Below are 19,581 nucleotides of genomic sequence, written 5' to 3'. Positions count from 1 at the left end.
TACCATTTATTCAAACTTCCCTACACACAAAGTGCTTGGAACATTATGTAACAACTTTTAACAGAAAAAAAAACCTGTTGTAAAATACTAATAATTTCATAATCCCACACGAAATTCTAGAACGACCCTGGTAAGCGACCCTGACTGATTAACATCTAGGATTCCATTAGGGAATATTCCTGGACACTTATTTAACAGTCACAAGTTGAGGGTCCTACAAAAGTGAGCCAAGAAACTACTTCCTTTTCCCTACATGGTCTCTGTGAGCACAGGTTATGTCACAAAGCAGCTTCAGGGGTTGCTCAGGAGAGCAGCTCAGCTTGTTTCTTTTCTTTTTCTTGGGGGCTCTCTGGTATTTGCTCAGGTAGCTGCACAAGGTGGTATTTGTTCTGGGGCTGTCCTTGCTGGATGTTAGAGGCTGCTCTGCAAATAAAGTAGTGCCACAGTGTCACCTACTGGGAAGTTCTGCCTCTGCCTTTCTTCTTACAGTGCTAAAAACGATAAAGAACAAAAAGGAAAATCTATGTGTTGGTTTTACCTGCTTTCTGATACTTCACATTCCAGGCCACTATACTCCTATTAAAAGCTTTTTTTCCTTTTTCTTTTTCTAAAAACCAGGAAACAGTTCAGAGCAGAACAACAAATATACTGGACTTTTCCTAAGACTGCCATTCAACATATACCTGGTGAGTATTTGGTCTTAAATGGCTGATTTAAATCTATATTGAGCTAGTTGCTGTTCTTTTGATTCCATGCCAGTATCTTAGTGTAAGTTTCTCCTCCACATTTTACTCTCTCTTTTCCTTTATTTACTATAATGACACACATTTCCACATGACATTCCACTGACATTTATGTAGTGTGGCAGACCTAGAGTAGCCACAAAATGGGTTTTCAAAAGAAAATATTGTTCATCTTCACATGAGCAGCAAGAGCTGGACCAGTGGTCTGTAAAGTGACAACAGTGGTGAAATATCATCATCTGCAGAAGACAAACAAAAGTAAGCCCACTCTCAAAGCTAAAAGTGAGTAGTGTTATTCATGCATAGTGCCCCTCCTTTATAAATCTGTGAACCAAAACCAAAGTAACATCACTTATGTTTTTCCCCTTTTTAAATTTATTTTTATTTAAAAAAGTAATTTTATAGCTTTTTTTTTTTTAATTTTATGGGCTTAAAGCTTTATTCTGTATAAATCACACCCTCCTTGGCTGCCCCAAATAACTACTTAGGAAATTGTAATCTGTAAACAAAACAAATCTCTATTTTAGGACTCACAACGTCACAAGACTTCTTGCCTGCTTAAAATAAGAAGTGTGAAGACAAAGGGCATTTAAAGCAATCAGTGACTGACTTCATAACATTTAAGTCACTTTGACCAACTAGTTACAAGTGAAGCACAATTAAATTTTATGCATAGATGATCACAGACTATGTGATAGTTTCACTTAATATTTTTACAAAGTAGATAATTGTGAGGCTATAAAGGGGAGTCTGGGTCATTGTTACCTTAAGAGAGAGAGCAACATAATGAGGTAAATAGGAGTCTTGGCTTTGCTCTTATTTTCTCAGCCACAAAACTTTTATGTCTTTTTCTTCAGATGTACTGGAAAAGAAACATTAATTTAGTGCTTAGAATCCTGCTTCTAGCTAAGACTAACCTCTCCACCCTCAGTCTAACAAAAAATCAATGTCAACTCCTACTCAAGTCAAGAGGTATATTCATATAGTCAAGATAGCAACTTACAGAGCTATGAGACATTATTTCCTTATAAGCACGGCCCAATACTGCTGCAGTCCACAAGATGGAGTAAAACTTACCCTTTAGCAAAAGTAGATTAAAGCCTATACTTAGCTCATATGAATCATGGGTGAATAAGAGGCTGCTGATCTCTGAGTTCTCAACAAAAATATAAGCATTTCCCAGTGCTTTGAGGAACAAAAGTTGTTAAATTTTCAGTGTCTGAGAAGCCAAGATGACAGAATCAATCTTAAAGTAGCTTATAGTAGAATAAATAAGGTATAGGCACGAAGATTTATATTGCTGCAAGACTACTGAAACTGATTTTCAACTCTCCTATTCTCCTTCCAGAAGACTTCCATCTATGTAGCAAAAAAGCTGATATGCAGCATCTACTATCATGTGGCTAAATAAGTGGTGTGTCTCAAGCACAGGCAGTTGCTGCACGGAAAAACAGAAAAGAAGCCACACATCAGTGGGCTACACCAATAGTTGAGGCATCCGGTAAGATCAAATTTTCATACTAGGATAATTTCAGTTCCCCTTCATGATAGATCTTTTCTACCAAACACAGCTCAAATAAATTAGTGAGGTGGCCTTAACTGGCTAGTTGGGTTTTCATGTGAGTGATGCAGGCAAGCCCTCATCACAGCAGTGCATCCGACACACCAAGCTCTCCACAGGCAGAGTCATAAAGGTCTCTTTCATCTGTCGCAGCTTAACCGTGTAAATCTGAGAAGCCAAAAGGCATTAATTTTCTAATTGAAAATGATGTCTGGGGATACGGATAGCAATAAAAAACTGTACTTTTGTTAAACTTTCCTAACTTGTTTAAAGGTAAACCCTTTCTTCATCTTCCACGCCCCTACGAGTCTGTAACTCAGAACACCAAGGGAAGTGCTCAGCCCTGGCCAGACCTGTCTCGCAGCCCTGCCAATGCAGACAGATGCTTCACCTTGGCTCCAGTACCTGCCCGGGCTCTGGTACCTGCCAGGATTCCCGGTACCCACCCGGGCTCCATGACCTGCCCCAGCTCGGGTACCTGCCCAGGCTCTATGATCTGCCTGAGCTCCATGACCTGCCCAGGTTTCCACAGTACCCACCCGGGCTCTGGTCCCTGCGAGGGCTCCGGTGCCTGCCCGGGCTCCCAGTACCTGCACAGAATCCTGGTACCTGTCCGGGCTCCAGGTACCTCCACAGATTCCCAGTGCCTATCTGGGCTTCAGTACCTGCTAGGATTCCCAGTACCTGCCCGGGCTCCCGGCACCTGCCCACATTCCCGGTTCCTGCCCGAATTCCCTGTTCCTGCCCGCATTCCTGGTCCCTGCCCGCATTCCCGGTCCCTGCCCGAATTCCTTTGTTCCTGCCGGAATTCCCGGTCCCTGCCCGCATTCCCGGTCCCTGCCCGAATTCCTTTGTCCCTGCCGGAATTCCCGGTCCCTGCCCGCATTCCCGGTTCCCGCCCCGCGCCGGGGGCTTGGGCGGCCCCGCCGCCGCTGTCCGCGGTCATGTGACCTGCCCAAGATGGCTGCCGGGGAGCGCCGCGCCGCGCCCGCCGCGGGCAGGGAGGAGGATTTCGAGATTATTGACAAAAAACAGCTCCCTGACGCGGCCGAGCTGAGAAACGAGGAGAAGGCGAAGCCGGAGGAAGGGAGGTGGTCCGCTCCGATCTTGTCGCTGGCCAAGAAAGCCTCGGAAAACTTGGCACTGAGCTATGGCAGCGCCCTGAAGTCCGCGTCCCTGGTGGGGTTCGTGTCCAAGCCCGGCAGCAGTGACAGCCCGGCAAAGACAAGTACGGCTCCGCTTCTTTAGTAAACTCGCTTTTGTGGTGCGCAAATCAGTTCGCTCCCGTAAGTGCTGCTGGTTCGTGTCAGTGGTGCATGGGTGTTACTTTGAATTTTCTTTTTTAAGATGCTGCGGTTTTGTATTGGAGCAAAATTAAACGATCGACACAGATGTAGAACTTAAGAAGTGTATTATAACCAAAAGAAAACTAAACTCATAATATATTTGGGAAAGTTGACTTTAGTTTTATGCAGTAAGATTTTATTTGCTGGCTTTTCTCCCTCTTCTTAGAGCTCCCCTCGGCTGCACTGAGGGATCTCCCAATTCCATGTCCTCCCTAATGTGCTGGTTCAGGGCAGGAACTCGCTGTGTCTGTCATGTCAGAGAGTGGACAAGCAAACTAAGATACAGATTTGTTACAAGTTACTTTGTAACTACTCTAAAAGTTTAACCACAACTTGCTTTGTTGAACATCTGCATTCAAGGATCTAGCAGCCATACAGTTTTATGGAACAGGCCTCTTAGAACTGAATGAAAAGGACTTTAGTTGAATCATATGGAAAATAAATCTGAGTGATACTCATAATGTGGAAAAAAAAAACATTCAAATGCAGCAGAAATTGGGACTGGAGACTTGTACTCCAGTGTCTCATACTGCTGCTTAAATCTGGAGCAGTGGAGATCAGATTTGCTCCCTTGTGCTACCTTTTTGTTTTTAATGGTACTGAGTGTTCAAGGCGGCGTTCTGTGGGGCTGAGCAGAGACAGGATGGGAAAAACAGTTACCACTAATGGACTTTTTCATTTTTTTGTGAAAATTCCTCAATGTTGCATAGTCAGAGTTTAATTGTCCTGAAAAAAAATAGACTCTTGTCTTTCCCTGCATCTCAAAGTCTCACACCAAACTTCTAATGGCTTTGTTTCCTGGGTGCCCATCTTGAGCACCTGGGATTTAACCTGACAAAGGGCAGAATATCCCATTTTCTTCGTTTGCAGTTGGAATAATGCTGTGAATACAGGTAATTCACAAGAACATACAGCTTTGGGAAAGGGACAGGGAATGTGATGTTCTCTTGCCTGAAATGGAGCTCCCACACTTAATGGAACTTTTACCATAGTCTTTCAGCTTCTTCTTTTTAAGGTAAGGGAATACAACACCACATCCCCAGATTGTTCAAAGGATTTGGATATGTTGATGAGTTTTATGGAAAATTCCATACGAAAAATCTGATCATAATTTAAATATAAACTGTGAACAGGCACTAAGTCACCTGTTCTACCTGTTCAGTATTACCTTTGACCGAGCACTATAAATTTAATTTAAAGCAGGTATTTTTAAGAAATAAGCTAAGACCTGCAAGACCACTTGTGGAAAATTCGGAGCTTGTTCCCTATATCCTCTTTTTCCTGAGATTTTATAACCTCTACCTGCTGCTTCACATCTGTTGATCACATGTTTTAAACACACAAACCCCATCCTAAAGCAGGGTGTGCCACTGAAGAAACTATGTCCTGCCTTGCAGAGAGGCCGGGAGCTACAAATCTAAAGAAAGCAAATCAAGAAAGACTTGCAGTCCCAAAGACCAAGAGATGGAGAACTGTGAGCTTTCCTTTGTGCTTCAGTGTTTTCTGACTTCAAGGTGTGCTGAATAATTACAGTAAACAAGGCATGTGGCTTCAAAAAGACGTTGGAACAAATCTCTTGAATTAGATGAGAGACAAAACTGTGTGACTGCATTCTTAAAGATTGCAGCATCATGTCTGTGATCTTTTGCACTTGGGTAACCTGATTCCTAATCTTTGAGGCTTGGCTTTGGTAATGTGTCTAATACCTGTTTGTTTTGCATGTACCAACTCGCACAGTTTTGCAAAAGATGTACTTGACTATGTAAATTTGCAACTAAAAAGTCTAAAAAAGAATGTTCAAGTAATTATTTAACTTAAAGCAAGCCATTATTAAGACATTTTAAATTTGTGTTCATAAAGAACATTTCATTCACATTATTTTATTTTTTTAAAATCTTGTGGGTAATACATGTATATTGAGCCAGGCTTACAAGAAAAGTATGCCTGATATGTAAAAATTTTAAATTCAGAAAACCATCCAAATGGTTAATATTGAAAACATCCCAAAAAAATCATTGATTTTCTGTTTCTAGTGTGTAACCTGACAATATTGACATTCAAAATATTACAACCCTTTTAATCCTCAGTCTCATATCTCATTATATGCAGTTTTGAGGCATCCATTGGCTATAGTCAATATACAGTATACTCTACATATAGTATATTGCATATTAACTATATATATTATAGTATAATACAATATACTGTACAGTAACCTGCTGAGATGACAAAACTTTGTCTGCTTTGTGGTTATTAAGATCAGTTTGATTAGAATGACTCCCTGTTTTCCCTCTTCTGAGACAAGGAAGCGTTTTGCTCATTTTTAATCCTAAGTTAACACTGTGTGCACAAAAAAGGAAGGTAAAATTAGTACTGAAGAGACTTTTGCACAGTCTTAGAAATAGTGTTGACAATCTTGAGTGTGACTGACACAGGGGAGTGTGACCGTGTCTGACCCACAGGTGACAGCAGGACTGTCCTACTGCAACAGCGGTGGCTTAAAAGAGGATTTCAGTGACTACTGGCCTGTGGTTGGCAACACCTGTCGGAGACTGTGGATGCCTGAAGAAGCAGAGGGGCTGAAGCCAATCCCTGTCCCACTCCCCCTTTTGTCCCAAAATAGTTTTTCTCCCTGAGTATACAAGAGGCTGATACACACACAGAGTGCAGGTATTAGATTTGTTTACAATTCTGCCATGAAAGGGGCACTGGGTGGCATATCCACAAAACCAGCACGATGACCACCAAAACTTTTCACTATTTTAGTAAACAAAGGCATTAATGTTCATTGGCTACAAGTTACCTAGTTCTATTATTAATTAGTATTCTTCTATTGCTTAATGATTCTCTCACTTCTCATGCTAATTAGTCCACATGCTCAGTCTTTCACTTCTTTTGCATCAGTGGGTTTATTGGGTCAGTGGTCACGATCAGTCCCTGCCGCAATTACCTTTTACCCAATTGGAGCTGATTCAGCACAGTTGCTGAGTTGGCTTTATTAGTTTTTTCCTTGTCTTGGAGGTTCTGCCGAATGTCATAGAATCACAGCATATGCTGAGTTGGAAGGGACCCACAAGGATCATCGAGTCCAACTCCTGGCCCTGCACAGGACACCCCAAGATTCCCACCATGTGCCTCAGAGCGTTGTCCAAACGCTCCTTGAGCTGTGGTGCTGTGACCCCTGCCCTGGGGAGCCTTTTCAGTGCCCGACCACGCTCTGGGGGAAGAAGCTTTCCTAATATCCAGCCTAAACTTCCCCTGACTCAGCTTCATGCCGTCCTTGCGGGCCATAAATTCTGCATTCTCTATGTCCACTCTCAGTGGTACATCCTTCTCCCCAAGCCTTGTTAACCTCCCCCTAGGTCTGAGGTTATTGAAACATGTGGAGCCCTAAACTTTAACAGGGCAATTCTACAGACAATAATTTGTCTTTCTAGCACCTGAGTCATCACTTAGAGCTGCTATCTGTTTCACGGATTAAATCTCCCTTCCTGTTGGTTAGGCCTGAAGATATACAAAGACCAAGTATCAAATAACATCCTTTATTGAGAAAAGTCGTACATATCCCACATTTTGCAACACCACCACCCCCCCCCGGCTGCGACAAACCCGCCCCGCGCCCCTCACACCGCTCTAAGATGGCGCCCGCCCCGCCCCGCGCGCTGTCACCGTGGTAACGCGGCGGGCCGGGGTCCCTCAGCCCCGGCGGGTCCCCCCGGCCCGACCCCGCCGCTCAGGTAGGGACCCCCCGGGCCGGGGGGCTGGGGCCGTGTCCCACCCGGGTGCCGGGAGCGGCGGCCCCGCTCCCCGCGGTGTCGGCGCGGGGGGCTCCCCCGGGGCTGCTCCCCCTGCGCGGGATGGGTGCGGGGCACCGCGGGGAGGGGGCTCCGAAAGCTGGGCAGCGTCTCCGCGCGGATTCTCCCCCTGTACTCGGTGCTGGTGAGGCACCTCTAGTGCTGTGTCCAGGTCTGGGCCCCTCAATTCAGGAACGTCATTGAGGGGCTGGAGTGGGTCCAAAGAAGGGAATGGAGCTGGGGAAGGGTCTGCAGCACAAATCTGATGAGGAGAGGCTGAGGGAGCTGGGAGGGGCTCAGCCTGGAGAAAAGGAGGCCCAGGGGTGACCTTATTGCTCTCTACAGCTCCCTGACAGGAGGTTGTAGCCAGGTTGGCCTCTTCTCTCAGGCAACCAGTGACAGGACAAGAGGATATAGTCTTAAGCTTTGCCAAGGGAGGTTCATGTTGGACATTAAGAAGAATTTCTTCACAGAATGGATGATTAGACATTGGAATGGAGGTGATGGAGTCACTATCCCTGGATGTGTTTAAGGACAGACTGGATGTGGCACTCAGTGCCATGGTCTAGTTGACATGGTGCTGATTGGACTTGATGATCTCAGAGGTCTTTTCTAAAGCAGCTTTTCTTTCCCCACTTATGTACCCGCAGGTGCGCGGGGCCACACCATGGAGGAACGTGCCAACCTCATGAACATGATGAAGCTCAGCATCAAAATCCTGATCCAGTCAGCCCTGAGCCTGGGCCGGACCCTGGACTCCGACTTCCCCCCGCTGCAGCAGTTCTTCGTGGTGCTGGAGCACTGCCTCAAGCACGGGCTGAAAGGTGAGCTCCGGATACCAGGCTGAGAAGAGGCAGGTCAATGAGTCGCTGTTGAGTCCTGCTGTGTCTCCAGTTTGACCTCTGAATGACATTGTTAATTGCATAAATGTACAGTGCTAATCGGCATTACAGATATAACTATGTGGTTACCCCTGTACAACCTGTATTTTGTGCCTCCTATACTGTCAAGGTATTTTTAATGCCCCCTTTTCATTGACATGTTAGAAGCTGGTAAGACAAAGTAACACATAGACTAAAATTTTTAATTCTGGAGTTGGTAGCCTGTTACTTTTCCTCACAAACTTCTCTGTGTGCTCCCTTTAGTGAAGAAGACTTTTATTGGACAGAACAAATCGTTTTTTGGTCCTTTGGAGCTAGTGGAAAAATTATGTCCTGAAGCATCAGATATAGCAACTAGTGTTAAAAATCTGCCAGAGTTGAAGTAAGTTGGTTGTTGGAGGTGATGCATTTCACTCATACTGCTGGGAAAAGGAATCCTTTGTATAGTCTCTCAGCTTCCTTAATGAGATCTTATTCCCAAAGGCAAAAATACAGCATGTAGGAGGCATTGACTTCTCCAAGAGATGAGGAGAATACCTCAAAATATTCAGAGTTTCTGATTGAAACAATACTGTCAGATTAAAAACAGTATTTGGAAACTTTTTAACCTTGCTAAAAATAACCAAAGCCTTCACAGTTATTTTCTCTCCTCTTCTTTTCCCCACTTTTATAACTTTGTGTCATTTTGTGAGTGCACTAGTAATATTTAATTTGGATAATTCAGGATGATGGAAAGAAACTGTTTTCAGTGCTAGGGTGCATCAGTGGTTGGGTTATGATGGTAGCTGACAATATGTGTCTTTTCAAGTTAGGAAAACTTTGCAATATACTTTTCCTTCACCAAAGAATGGGATATACTGAAGTGCTTTTGTGTTCTGGAGACAGCAGTTCATTTCCCCAGAGATTTTTTTTTTCAGTTGTTGGGGTTTTGGAGCTGGGGGGGGGGGCAGCTTTTTTTTTTTTTCTTTTTTTTTTACAAATAATATCCTTCATCTTACTTTGTAAACTGAGAATTTTGAGTTGCATAAATCTGCTTAATAAAAAGCTTTGTTTTTACCAAAACACACAATGTTTCATTTTAGGACTGCTGTGGGCAGAGGAAGGGCTTGGCTTTATTTAGCACTCATGCAGAAGAAACTGGCAGATTATCTCAAGGTACTCTTGGACCATAAGCATCTGTTAAGGTAAGAGCATATGGTGTAGGTTGTGTTTCCCAAATCACTGACACGTTGTGTTGCTCCAGGGAGAGTAATTCCTTGGCCACTTCATGATTGTTCTTGTAGCCTGCAGAGGAGCAAGTGGTTAATTGTCTTTGCAGTGAAGTTACAGAGGAACTTAGTCAAGTGTTTTCTGAGAGTTCTGAATCCTCAGCCTTGTGCAATAAATTGGTGGGAAGGGGCTGCTCAGCTGAGCTGTATAAAGGCTGTGTTAGTGTTTATATGATTTCAGTGATGGAAGTGCCACTATAATTGTTTGATGTGCAGTGATGCCTGATAATATTTCTTCCAGTGAATTTTATGAACCTGATGCATTGATGATGGAGGAGGAAGGAGCAGTTATTGTGGGTCTGCTGGTTGGACTGAATGTTATTGATGCAAACCTTTGCTTGAAAGGAGAAGACTTGGATTCCCAGGTGAAGATTAACTTAAGTAGGATCAGTTGGTATAAGATTCTAGTAGAATTAAGTACATCTATAAATACTTTACTGAGATGGGTCCAGAGTTCTTTCCAGCATGTCCTGAGTTCACGCTTGTCATGTTTCCCACAGTGAATAAAAAGAAAGCACATAAGTAGTAGTTTATGGAAATACTCTCACAACTAATAACTACTAGGAAACTGTTCACACTAAAATATGCTTTTATGACAAACACTAGCTTCCATGTTTGCATCAGCTAGGAATAATATAGGTATTATTTGTCTCTGTAAACTTAAACTTCATATTTTTATCATTTTTCAAATACACATTTTATCATTTTCCAATTCTGCTCCTACGCAGAATTGCACCATGAAGGTGTCTTAATATCTTAAATGTATTTTTCAGGTTGGAGTGATTGATTTTTCCTTGTACCTTAAGGAAACACAGGACAATGATGACAAACAGTACGTATGGTGAACTAATAATTCTAAACTGCTACGGGTTTTGTAGAACAAACCTGTCAGACAGTCTGTGGGAGGACATGAGTGCTGGGGACCTCGAACTATTAATCATCCTAAAAGGAGAATCCAAAACAGATTTTGTTAGCTAATACTGACTTTCAAAGATTGAGCCTGTGGTGGTTTGAACAAGAATACAATGTGGAGAGTTTGTGTCTTGAGCTGGGACCAAATTAAAAGCACCCAAAATATTAGATTGGGCTTTGTTTTGATTTTAGAAGAGATGATCTGCCAGGTCACCCACTGCTAAATCGCTGCTTTGTTTCTAAGCGCTGTTTCAGAAACCCTCTCAGTTAAGTAGCTCTCTCTGTGGGAGAGATCACTTATGGAGGAAAAAATGTAATTTGAGGTGAAATGTTCGGTGAATTGAGATCACAGCTGTTGACAGCACTGGATCTAGAATACCTGTAGCAAATGAAGGGGATTTCATATTTTATGTGCTTCTGTCACTTCAGAGCTCTTCATTGTGGAGCTGCTGAAAAGCAGCCAAACAGCTGCTTCACCTCCCTGGTGCTTCTCATCTAGCTCAGGCACAAGTATTTTATAAGGAGAGGATAAAAGGTTTCAACTCATTTTGCAAGTCTGTGCTGAAAGCCCTAGTACAAACTAACACTTTAGAATGAAGGAGTTTCTTCTCAGTCAGTAAATTTTCACTTTTACAACTAGAGATGGAGGGATTACAGCTGTCCTTGACCAGAAGCATTATGTGGAAGAACTGAACCGACACCTAAGGTAAGATTTTCATCTATTCTCGTACACAAACACTTGTCCTGTTTAGCTTTTTCAGTATGGCTTTGAATGTCTGTGCCATCAGTCTTAGAGATTTTTGTCTGATATTGAAATGCCTTTCCTGATTATTTTCCAAAAATCTTAGTTTCCTTTTGTAGTCCTGTTCTTCTGCAGACACATGCAATGCAGAAAACATTGTGTAATAGTAATTTACTTTTTTAAGACTGATTAACAGTGGAGGTACGTTTTCAAGAGAAACTATTACAAGTGCATCTGGAAGTTCATTCCTCAGAGGAGGAGTCTCTGCTTTTCTCCCTATAGGTTGTTCAGTGGGAAGAGAGGACCTCACTTCCCCTCTTGAGCAGGAGAGATGTTAGGACTGCAACAGCTGAGCCAGAACAGGGCTGCCAGTTGTATGGAAGGGCATGGTCCTCTTAGTGCTTAACAGGGACAGTTATCCTTCCTCAGGGGTATTTTTCAGTTCACCAAAGTATTTAATTATTAAGAAATGCAAGATGTTAAAAAAAATACTGTTGAGGACAGGAATAAATGCTGTGTTGGCGCTTCTTTTACCATTTTTATGTGTCTCTCTTCCTTGCTGCAGTTGCACGGTTGCAGATCTTCAGAACAAAATAGACTGTTTGGAAAAGACCAATTCAAAACTTCAGGAAGAGGTTTGTGTCTGGTCTGTTAAATATTTCTAACAGCTCTTTTCCATCAGAGGCAAAAATCCCCAAGAACGTACCTTAGACCTAAAACATTTGAGTAGGTCCTGGTGAGATGTGGGGGACTGGGCAGATTGGCATGGGTTGGCACATGGAGAAAGCTTTCTGAGAAGCTTCTGCATTAAATTAGTGGTTAAAATGCTTTTGGGCACCTATTTGGTAGATGGATTTCCTTAATCAAGTTTTTTGTCTTGCAATGGTGTCTCTACCCAAAAGTAATCAAACCACTGACATGGACATGACTTGTTCCTCCTCCTTCTGCACATACACGTGTGTATGTATTTGTCATGTGAGTGATCCTGGAAAAACAGAAGTTAAGAAATCTTTCCCAGCTAGGAAGTAAAATAGAATCCAGCAGCATGCTTTATGTGTGTATATATAAATATATATATATAAACCCACCACCACACAACAAATATATTTGTCTTTCAGAGTGGATCTGTGTAGTCCAATTTCCAGTGTGTTTTTGGTATCCCCACTTGAAAATGCTGTACAATTCCACCAGTGAATGGCAGCCCTGACCTGCTGTGTGACTTCTAGTTAATACCACAGATCCAGGGTGGATTTTAGCCTTTTACACTTGGATGCATTTCTTTGGGCAGTTACTAATAATTGATGAGGGTGTGAAGCAGAAGGCAGTGAACAAACGTGTGTGGGGTTATTAATTTTGGCTGTACAGTGGGTTCGGCTGCAGGAGGGTCAGGCAGCTCCTGAAAGGGGAAGTGAGCAGCACACCTGCTACAGAGACTGAGCTGCTGACTTGAGAATTGCTCCAGATGTTGCCTGCTTGCACAGTGATTAAATATAGATCTGTTCTCTTTGTAAACAGCTTGCAGCAGCTACTGACCGAATTGGATCACTGCAGGAAGAGCAGCAGCAGTTAAAACAACAGAATGAATTGATTCGTGAACGGAGTGAAAAGAGTGTAGAGGTGGGCCACTGATTTAAAGATGATGAGGAGCTTTAAAATAAGTGATGTCCTTTAGTCAGCTGTAGTTAGTGCTCTCAAACCCACTGGGAACTGGAATGCTCAGCCAAGTTGAGCAGGCTGCAGTGCAGATCACTGAGTTTGGGTGTTGTATGCTCAGGCATTTTAATTATCTTAGGCTTACTTAGGGATACTTTAAATACCTTGTGATATTACGTGGCTTTTCTGCTGATGTTTCTTGTAGGTAACAAAAGAGGATACAAAAGTAGAATTGGATACTTACAAGCAGTCACGACAGGGTCTTGATGAAATGTACAGTGATGTTTGGAAGCAGTTGAAAGAAGAAAAAAAAGTCAGGCTGGTAAGGAAACTTAACTATAGAAAGTGAAGTAAAAGACATAGGATTCAGCCTAAACTGTAACATTACAAATAAAACACATCTGCTGTGCACCTTTTGCAGCTATTCAGAATTCATGAAGGAATTGCAAGCAAGATGCCAGATGGGCATTGGTCATTAACAGTGTCTGTGAAAAACTGGGAATTGGGGCTTTTGGAATGTTGGAAATTAAAGGTCTTTCTCTGCTTAAGAAACTACCAACATTACAGCAGAGACACATAGTTTTGTGTATAGGGTTATATGGGTTTTGGAAATGCTTGTCCCTGATGTATAACTACGCTGCAGTAACTAGGAAATCTCTTTGTAAGGAACTAGAGAAAGAGTTGGAGCTACAAATTGGAATGAAAACAGAAATGGAAATTGCCATGAAACTTCTGGAGAAAGATACTCATGAAAAACAAGATACTTTAGTTGCACTTCGCCAACAGTTAGAAGAAGTGAAGGCCATTAACTTGCAGATGTTTCACAAATCTCAGGTATGTGCAGAGGGTTGGGGATGGGTTTGTGGGGTTTCTGTTGTTTGGGTGGGTTTGTGGTCTTATGTCATGTTTTTTTTCAATTGGACAAAAAATAAACTGATAAGCATTTCTACAAGGAAGCCATGGAGTAGTAGTGCTCACACAAAATACACAGAGCTTGTTGCTGTTAATGAAATAAAAGTTTAACTAGCTTCTCCATTAAATAAGAGTTTAGCAAGCCTTTCCCTCCCATATGTGGTGCCAGAAATCCAGAGGGGATTCCTCTCAATTTTTATGGGCTGTTTCCTGATGCCTGTTCAGGCTTTACCCAGGCCTTTGCCCTTTCACAGATACTTGCAAGGCACAGCCCAGTGAAGCCCCAGTGCTGAGGTGGGCCTTTGCTTTTGAAAGCAGTATTTATTTTGGGGGTTTTTGGCTTCCTGATTCCATGCCCACTGAGTGCACTTGTTGCATTCAAATCATCATTGATGATCTTATCCTGTCCATTTAATCTGATAACTTCTTTCTTCAAGCTTTTTTCCAAAGAGAGGATTTTTGGCTTGTAGCTGATCTCATAGGTAAAAACTTAGTTAAGGGTTGGGATTTTTTTCTGAGGTCTTAACAAAACAAGTGGAGCAATGTCTGCTCTGGCATTATCAGCATTTTGTTTGTACATTCCATTTAGACCCAGGCCTGGCCTTTAGCAAGCTGAACATTCTTGATGTGGTGGCAGACTTTAAACACTGTGTTCACTGTTTCCTGTAGAATGCAGAGTGTTCATTACAACAGAAAACAGAAGCAATATCCTCTTTTGAAGGAAAAACAAATGAGATGATGTCCTCTATGAAACAAATGGAAGAGAGGTAATAATTACCAGCTCAGAAAGTTAACACTGAAGTTAATAAAAAGTTTCCAATGTAAACCTTTACAGGATGACCTTCCATATGCCCCTATAGACATTTGGGCACACGTGCCAGCATGATCTTTTTTACTTTCTCCTCCTTATCTCTCTGTGCTTGCTGTTCTCTTATCCCAGGCAAACATGCCCATAATTGACCCATTGAAAAGCCATAGGCAGGCCATTTAAAAACACATTAACTTCAGCTTAAGAACTAGTATGACTCTAGCTTTTGTTGTTTGGAGGTTTTTTTCCAGAAATAATTATTTTCAAAAGTTTGTGGGTTTTTTTTCTCCACTTGCATTTTCAGTTCAAGCTTTTATAAAGACCTGTTCTGGTAAATCTAAAAGAAGAGGATGAGAGGGTGTAGTTAAGGAGTGAATTGACAACAAATGCACGTGTTCCTTGCCTCGTAGGCTGCAGCAGGCAGAGAAGGCAAGGCAGGCTGCCGAGGAACGGTGCACCAAGATGAAGCAGGAGCTTGCTGGCAAGCTGGACACGTGTCGGCAGCAGATGTCCCAGCTGGACAGCAAATGGTATTTAATCTGATGGAATTTTTTTTCCTTCCCTTTTGCCATTCCTCTCAGAAGTCCTTTCTACTCCTTTTGTGCTCGGGTCTAAGGAGGGGTAGGTTCGAATTGTCTTGGCCTGAGCATTGACAGAAGCAGGCAGGATCCAGGGAAGCACAGCACTTCTGTGCAGTGCACAGGGAGCATGAGGATTTTCACGTTTTTTTCCAGAATATCCAATTGAGAACACAGAGTGCCAGCAGAAATCTGGCCATTCCAACCAGCAATGGAGCTTTCAATTGCTTTTTTAATAAATCAGGAGATAGGTATGGTCACACTTGTAGGCTGAGCAGAGAAGTCATCCAAAGGGATTGGGGTTTTTAAAGGGGTTTGGGGGCTTGTTCTCAGGGAATGTTAATCCTCTGAAGATTTCTAATACCAACAGAAAATGCTTCTTTCACTGTTCAGACATCAGGGTAGAGTGTCCCTTTTAAACAGTTTAAACATAGGTAGTGAAATATGTACTTGTGGGGATTGGGTTTGGGGGGGGGGGGGGGTGGACCTTTTAGTTGTTTGTTTTTCTTCTAGCTGTTCATTGCTGCTTGTTTCCTGTGACCTGAAAATGTTAATATAGTTTTTGACATCTGTTGTCATAACAGTTTGATATCTGCTGCCCATTCTTTCCCAGAACACCACTCTAGTTTTACCCTCTTTTGGACAAGATTTCTTCTCTCATACCGTTGCTATCCTTAAGTTCTATGGGATATTTTTCTGCTATAGGGTTTTTTAGAATGAATTATTTTTCAATAGCTCAACTCTGGAAAAGGAGTTAAAATCTGAAAAGGAACAGAGGCAAACTTTGCAAAAAGAACTGCACCAAGAGAAGGATGCAACCACTCTGCTTAAAACAGAATTGCAACAGATGGAAGGACTGAAAAAGGTATGCACAAGCTTCAAGTGTTCAGAACAACTGAATGTGATTTATTTTTTAAGCATGAACATTCTTGTTAACCTGAAGAAGATTTGCTCCTGTGTATGGGGCAGTTCAGATTCTGAGGGCACAATTGCACATCTGTATCTGTCTGTGTGCTCATGTGTGGGCACAGGACTGATATGTTCTAGCTCTGCTCAACAGTGTTCAAAGCCTGAAAATCTTCCTCTTTCTGGTAAATACGGTTAAATGATTTCATCATTTGTGCAGAACCAATGGGTAGCTCAGCCATGTAATTGTTAACATCAAGCCTCAGAAATAAGTTTGTAAAGAAGCTGATTCTTGTGAACTGCTTAGGTAGTTTGGGTAGACTGATCAAGCTTATTGGTCAAACAGTGAACAAAAAAGTTGATTTCGTGCTTGATTTTACAGGAACTGAGAAAACTGCAAGATGAGAAGCAGCAGTTGGAGAAAGTCTGTGAGGAACAGGAACAAGCTCTTCAGGAAATGGGACTTCATCTCAGCCAGTAAGTTCTAGGAACTGAACTCCTGTAAGTGACATAACCTGGAGTATCAAACTAATACCAAGAATTTTAAACTTCATCCAGTTACAAAAATCAATTGATGTAAGAATTTTAGGAGGTAGTTACTATGCATGAGAAACTAAAGAGCCATGAAATAAAAGTGTGAGAGATCCTTGTAAGAGCGAGCTGGCTGAGAGAGGAAATGTTTAGTTCTTACAGTGGAATTGTGCTTTTCCCACATTCTTCTGGTTATACTGAAAAGGGGGCAAACCTGAAGGTGACAAAGTTTCCTGGTGATAGTGAGTGGTTCAGAGGGATAGCGGGGGGCTGGCTGAAGAATTGAGAATTGGGGTGTAGATTCAGTAGCTGGACAATAGAATGGTAGGGAAAACCAAACACAACTAAATATAAAGTCATGCAGAGGGCATAATTTTTTTTCCAGATCAAAGTTGAAGATGGAAGACATTAAAGAAGTCAATAAAGCACTAAAGGTACTCTACATCTCATGGGTATTTTGACTGAACATACAAATTTCATTTAACACCTTCAGATTTCACCACGGTTATTCTGCTCTAAAAGGTGGCTTTTGAAAAATACCAACAACATTGGTAAAATGCCTTTGAATTTTGTTTTGTAAGTTTATTTGTATCTCCAGTGTGGTTTTTATTCAAATTTTCCAGGGTCATACTTGGCTGAAGGATGATGAAGCAACACACTGCAAGCAATGTGAAAAGGAATTCTCCATCTCAAGAAGGAAGGTAATGTTGCTTGGTGGATTATTTTTAAACAATCCATGGCAAACAAAAATGGTGCTGTTGCCTAGTTTGCAAGGGAATACTGACCCTGCTTCAATTCCAGATCTTGTTGGCATGATAGCTACACAGGGGTTAATTTGGCATTTCCCATCCTAAATATAATGTTTCCTCCTGCTTTTGAGTGCTCTCCTTGGTGGGAGCTGTTGTGGGCTGTGTTCAGTCTCCCCTCCCGGCTGAGCAGGGCCGACAGGCCGTGCTCCGTGCCCGGCTCCCAGGGGGTGCTGCGGGGTCCTGGGCCGTGCTTTGGGACAGCGCGGGGCACGGGGCAGCCCAGGGGCCGGATCTCCTCCCTGTAGAGCTGGGCCAGAGAGCGGGGCCTGCCTGCAGGAGGGGTGGAGATCCGGAGAGAGCTCCATCAGTCCCCGACCAGGCCTGCGCCTGCTCCTGCTCCTGCTCCTGCTCCTGCTCCGCCCTGAGCACAGTTCCCAGCTGTGGAGGGCGGGCGGCTGCGCCGGGATCGGCTGCGCAGGATTGCGACCAGTGTTGGGCCCTGCACAGGAGGAAGTGCTGCCGGGAGGGCTGGGCCTGGTGGGGAGTGAAGGGGGATGTCAGTGTCCTCAGAAACCCTTCCCGAGGTCCAACTTCTCTCTTCCTGGTGCTGCTTTTAGGCAGCTGTGCTCACTCTGACTCTGTTTGCAGCACCACTGCAGGAACTGCGGGGACATCTTCTGCAACACCTGTTCCAGTAACGAACTCGCGCTGCCATCGTACCCTAAACCCGTCCGTGTCTGCGACACCTGTCACACGTTGCTGCTCCAGCGGTGTTCCTCCAACTCCTCCTAAGGCCCTCCCACCCTTGACAGAAGCGCTTTAACATTGGAAAGTAGCCATTATTTTTTTAATTCTGAATTGCAAGTGTCCTCTGTGCAGCAGACTGGCTGGTCTCTGATAATTTCCTCTGTGGGACAGAGCAGTGTAAAATAATTTGTAGGGATTGTGCAAGCTAATGCTTCTCCCAACTGGAATAATTAAGAAACTTATATCAACTGTAATTTCCCTTAAAGTTCTATTTGAAACTAAAATCACTTTTCTGATTTTTATAGGTATTTGTATTAAAATTTGTATATGGCATTTCTACATTTATTTGATCCCTGTAGACGTCCGTCTCTGCACATGAACTTCAGTTCCTCTGTACCTTCACTGTAGGTGCTCCTGTGTGTCTCCTGGCTCATGTACAGTTTTGTATTTGCTCTAAGTCAGAGAGGAAAAGGTCAGTTTATGAATTGTCTATAGAAAGAGCTTTATGGGGAGTGTCGATGAACGTGCCTTCGGTTCACTGCGGAGTCAAAACCTGCACATTGTACTTGTTCTGGAAGTCGCTGTGACCACGGTGTGGTAGTTACACAATAAAGCCTTTTGCAAAAACTGAAAGCAAAAGATGTTCTGATTTTAAACAGCTGTTGGTCACAGATGCCAGAAGAGAATGTTTTTATCCAGCCATGCACATCCAGGGCTTAAGCTAAAGACTCCAGAATGAGTCTGGGATACCTGACCGGCACTGTGGTATTCTGGAAGGTGCCAGATGAAGCCCCTGCTCTGCAGCAGCTTCCACCCTTCCCTGGAAGAAAGGGGGCAGTGACTCCAGCTCGCTGTGCCCACCCCTGTGACACAGCAGGGCACTCTGCCCCAGCCCAGGGGTGTTCATTCTGTCAGGCCTGGGCTGCAGCCGGGTCTCAGAGCAGTTTGTTATGGAGCACCAGCACACTGGGCTGTGGCCTCACGCCAGGAACTACAGGGTGAAGGCACCACTGTCCCCAACAGCACCCTCATGGAGGTGTGCACCCTCCAACAGGAACGTCGTGAGAGCCACAGGTTCCAGAAGAGCTCCTTGAGGCTCCATGTGGAGCAGTGCAAACCCAGGTGTGATCCCCCAGCTCTGCCAGAGGCTCAGCAGAGCCCATTGAGCTGAGCTCCAGCTGCCAGGTCTGACCTCAGTCATCCCCTCTCAGGAAGCAGGTTTTTACCACAGCAGACACAGCTGTGGCTGCAGCACACAGCGCTCGGGAGTCAACCTTTACAGCTCCCCCCGAAGAAGAATCTTCTTCACTGTAGAAAGGGACCTCAGGTTTGTAACCCTTTAGGACAAAGGGTTCATTACTAAGGGCAAACACAGGTACTACAGCAAAGGCAGGGAAGCAGATGCTGTATTATTTCAGGGAAACTTGCAGTGCTCAAAAGCTGTAACTAA

At 43.4% G+C, this 19,581-nt stretch overlaps 1 protein-coding gene across 5 annotated transcripts; it reads left to right on the top strand.

The window, feature by feature from the left end:
* The first annotated feature begins 3,220 nt into the window (after positions 1–3,220).
* On the top strand, positions 3,221–18,764 carry RUFY1 (RUN and FYVE domain containing 1). 5 transcript variants are annotated; one of them, XM_032703157.1, is made up of 18 exons: positions 3,221–3,532; positions 8,095–8,268; positions 8,590–8,707; positions 9,408–9,509; positions 9,835–9,958; positions 10,367–10,425; positions 11,146–11,211; positions 11,813–11,882; positions 12,763–12,864; positions 13,106–13,222; positions 13,567–13,734; positions 14,482–14,579; positions 15,031–15,150; positions 15,934–16,063; positions 16,487–16,581; positions 17,021–17,069; positions 17,259–17,336; positions 18,033–18,764. In XM_032703157.1, the coding sequence occupies exons 1-18, from the start codon at positions 3,265–3,267 to the stop codon at positions 18,174–18,176; spliced, it is 2,082 nt and encodes a 693-aa protein (XP_032559048.1). In that variant the 5' UTR covers positions 3,221–3,264; the 3' UTR covers positions 18,177–18,764. The 5 variants fall into 5 exon arrangements, with proteins under 5 accessions (XP_032559048.1, XP_032559052.1, XP_032559051.1 ...); XM_032703161.1 differs by having other exon boundaries at positions 3,258–3,590; positions 18,033–18,176; XM_032703160.1 differs by lacking the exon at positions 3,221–3,532 and adding an exon at positions 7,286–7,387 and having other exon boundaries at positions 18,033–18,753.
* The last annotated feature ends 817 nt before the right edge of the window (positions 18,765–19,581 follow it).

The sequence above is a fragment of the Chiroxiphia lanceolata genome, chromosome 15, assembly GCF_009829145.1.
Source record: "Chiroxiphia lanceolata isolate bChiLan1 chromosome 15, bChiLan1.pri, whole genome shotgun sequence".
In the NCBI taxonomy this organism is placed as follows: Eukaryota; Metazoa; Chordata; class Aves; order Passeriformes; family Pipridae; genus Chiroxiphia; species Chiroxiphia lanceolata.
The sequence above is the reverse complement of the archived record's forward strand: the minus strand, read 5'-3'. Positions and strand labels throughout refer to the sequence as shown.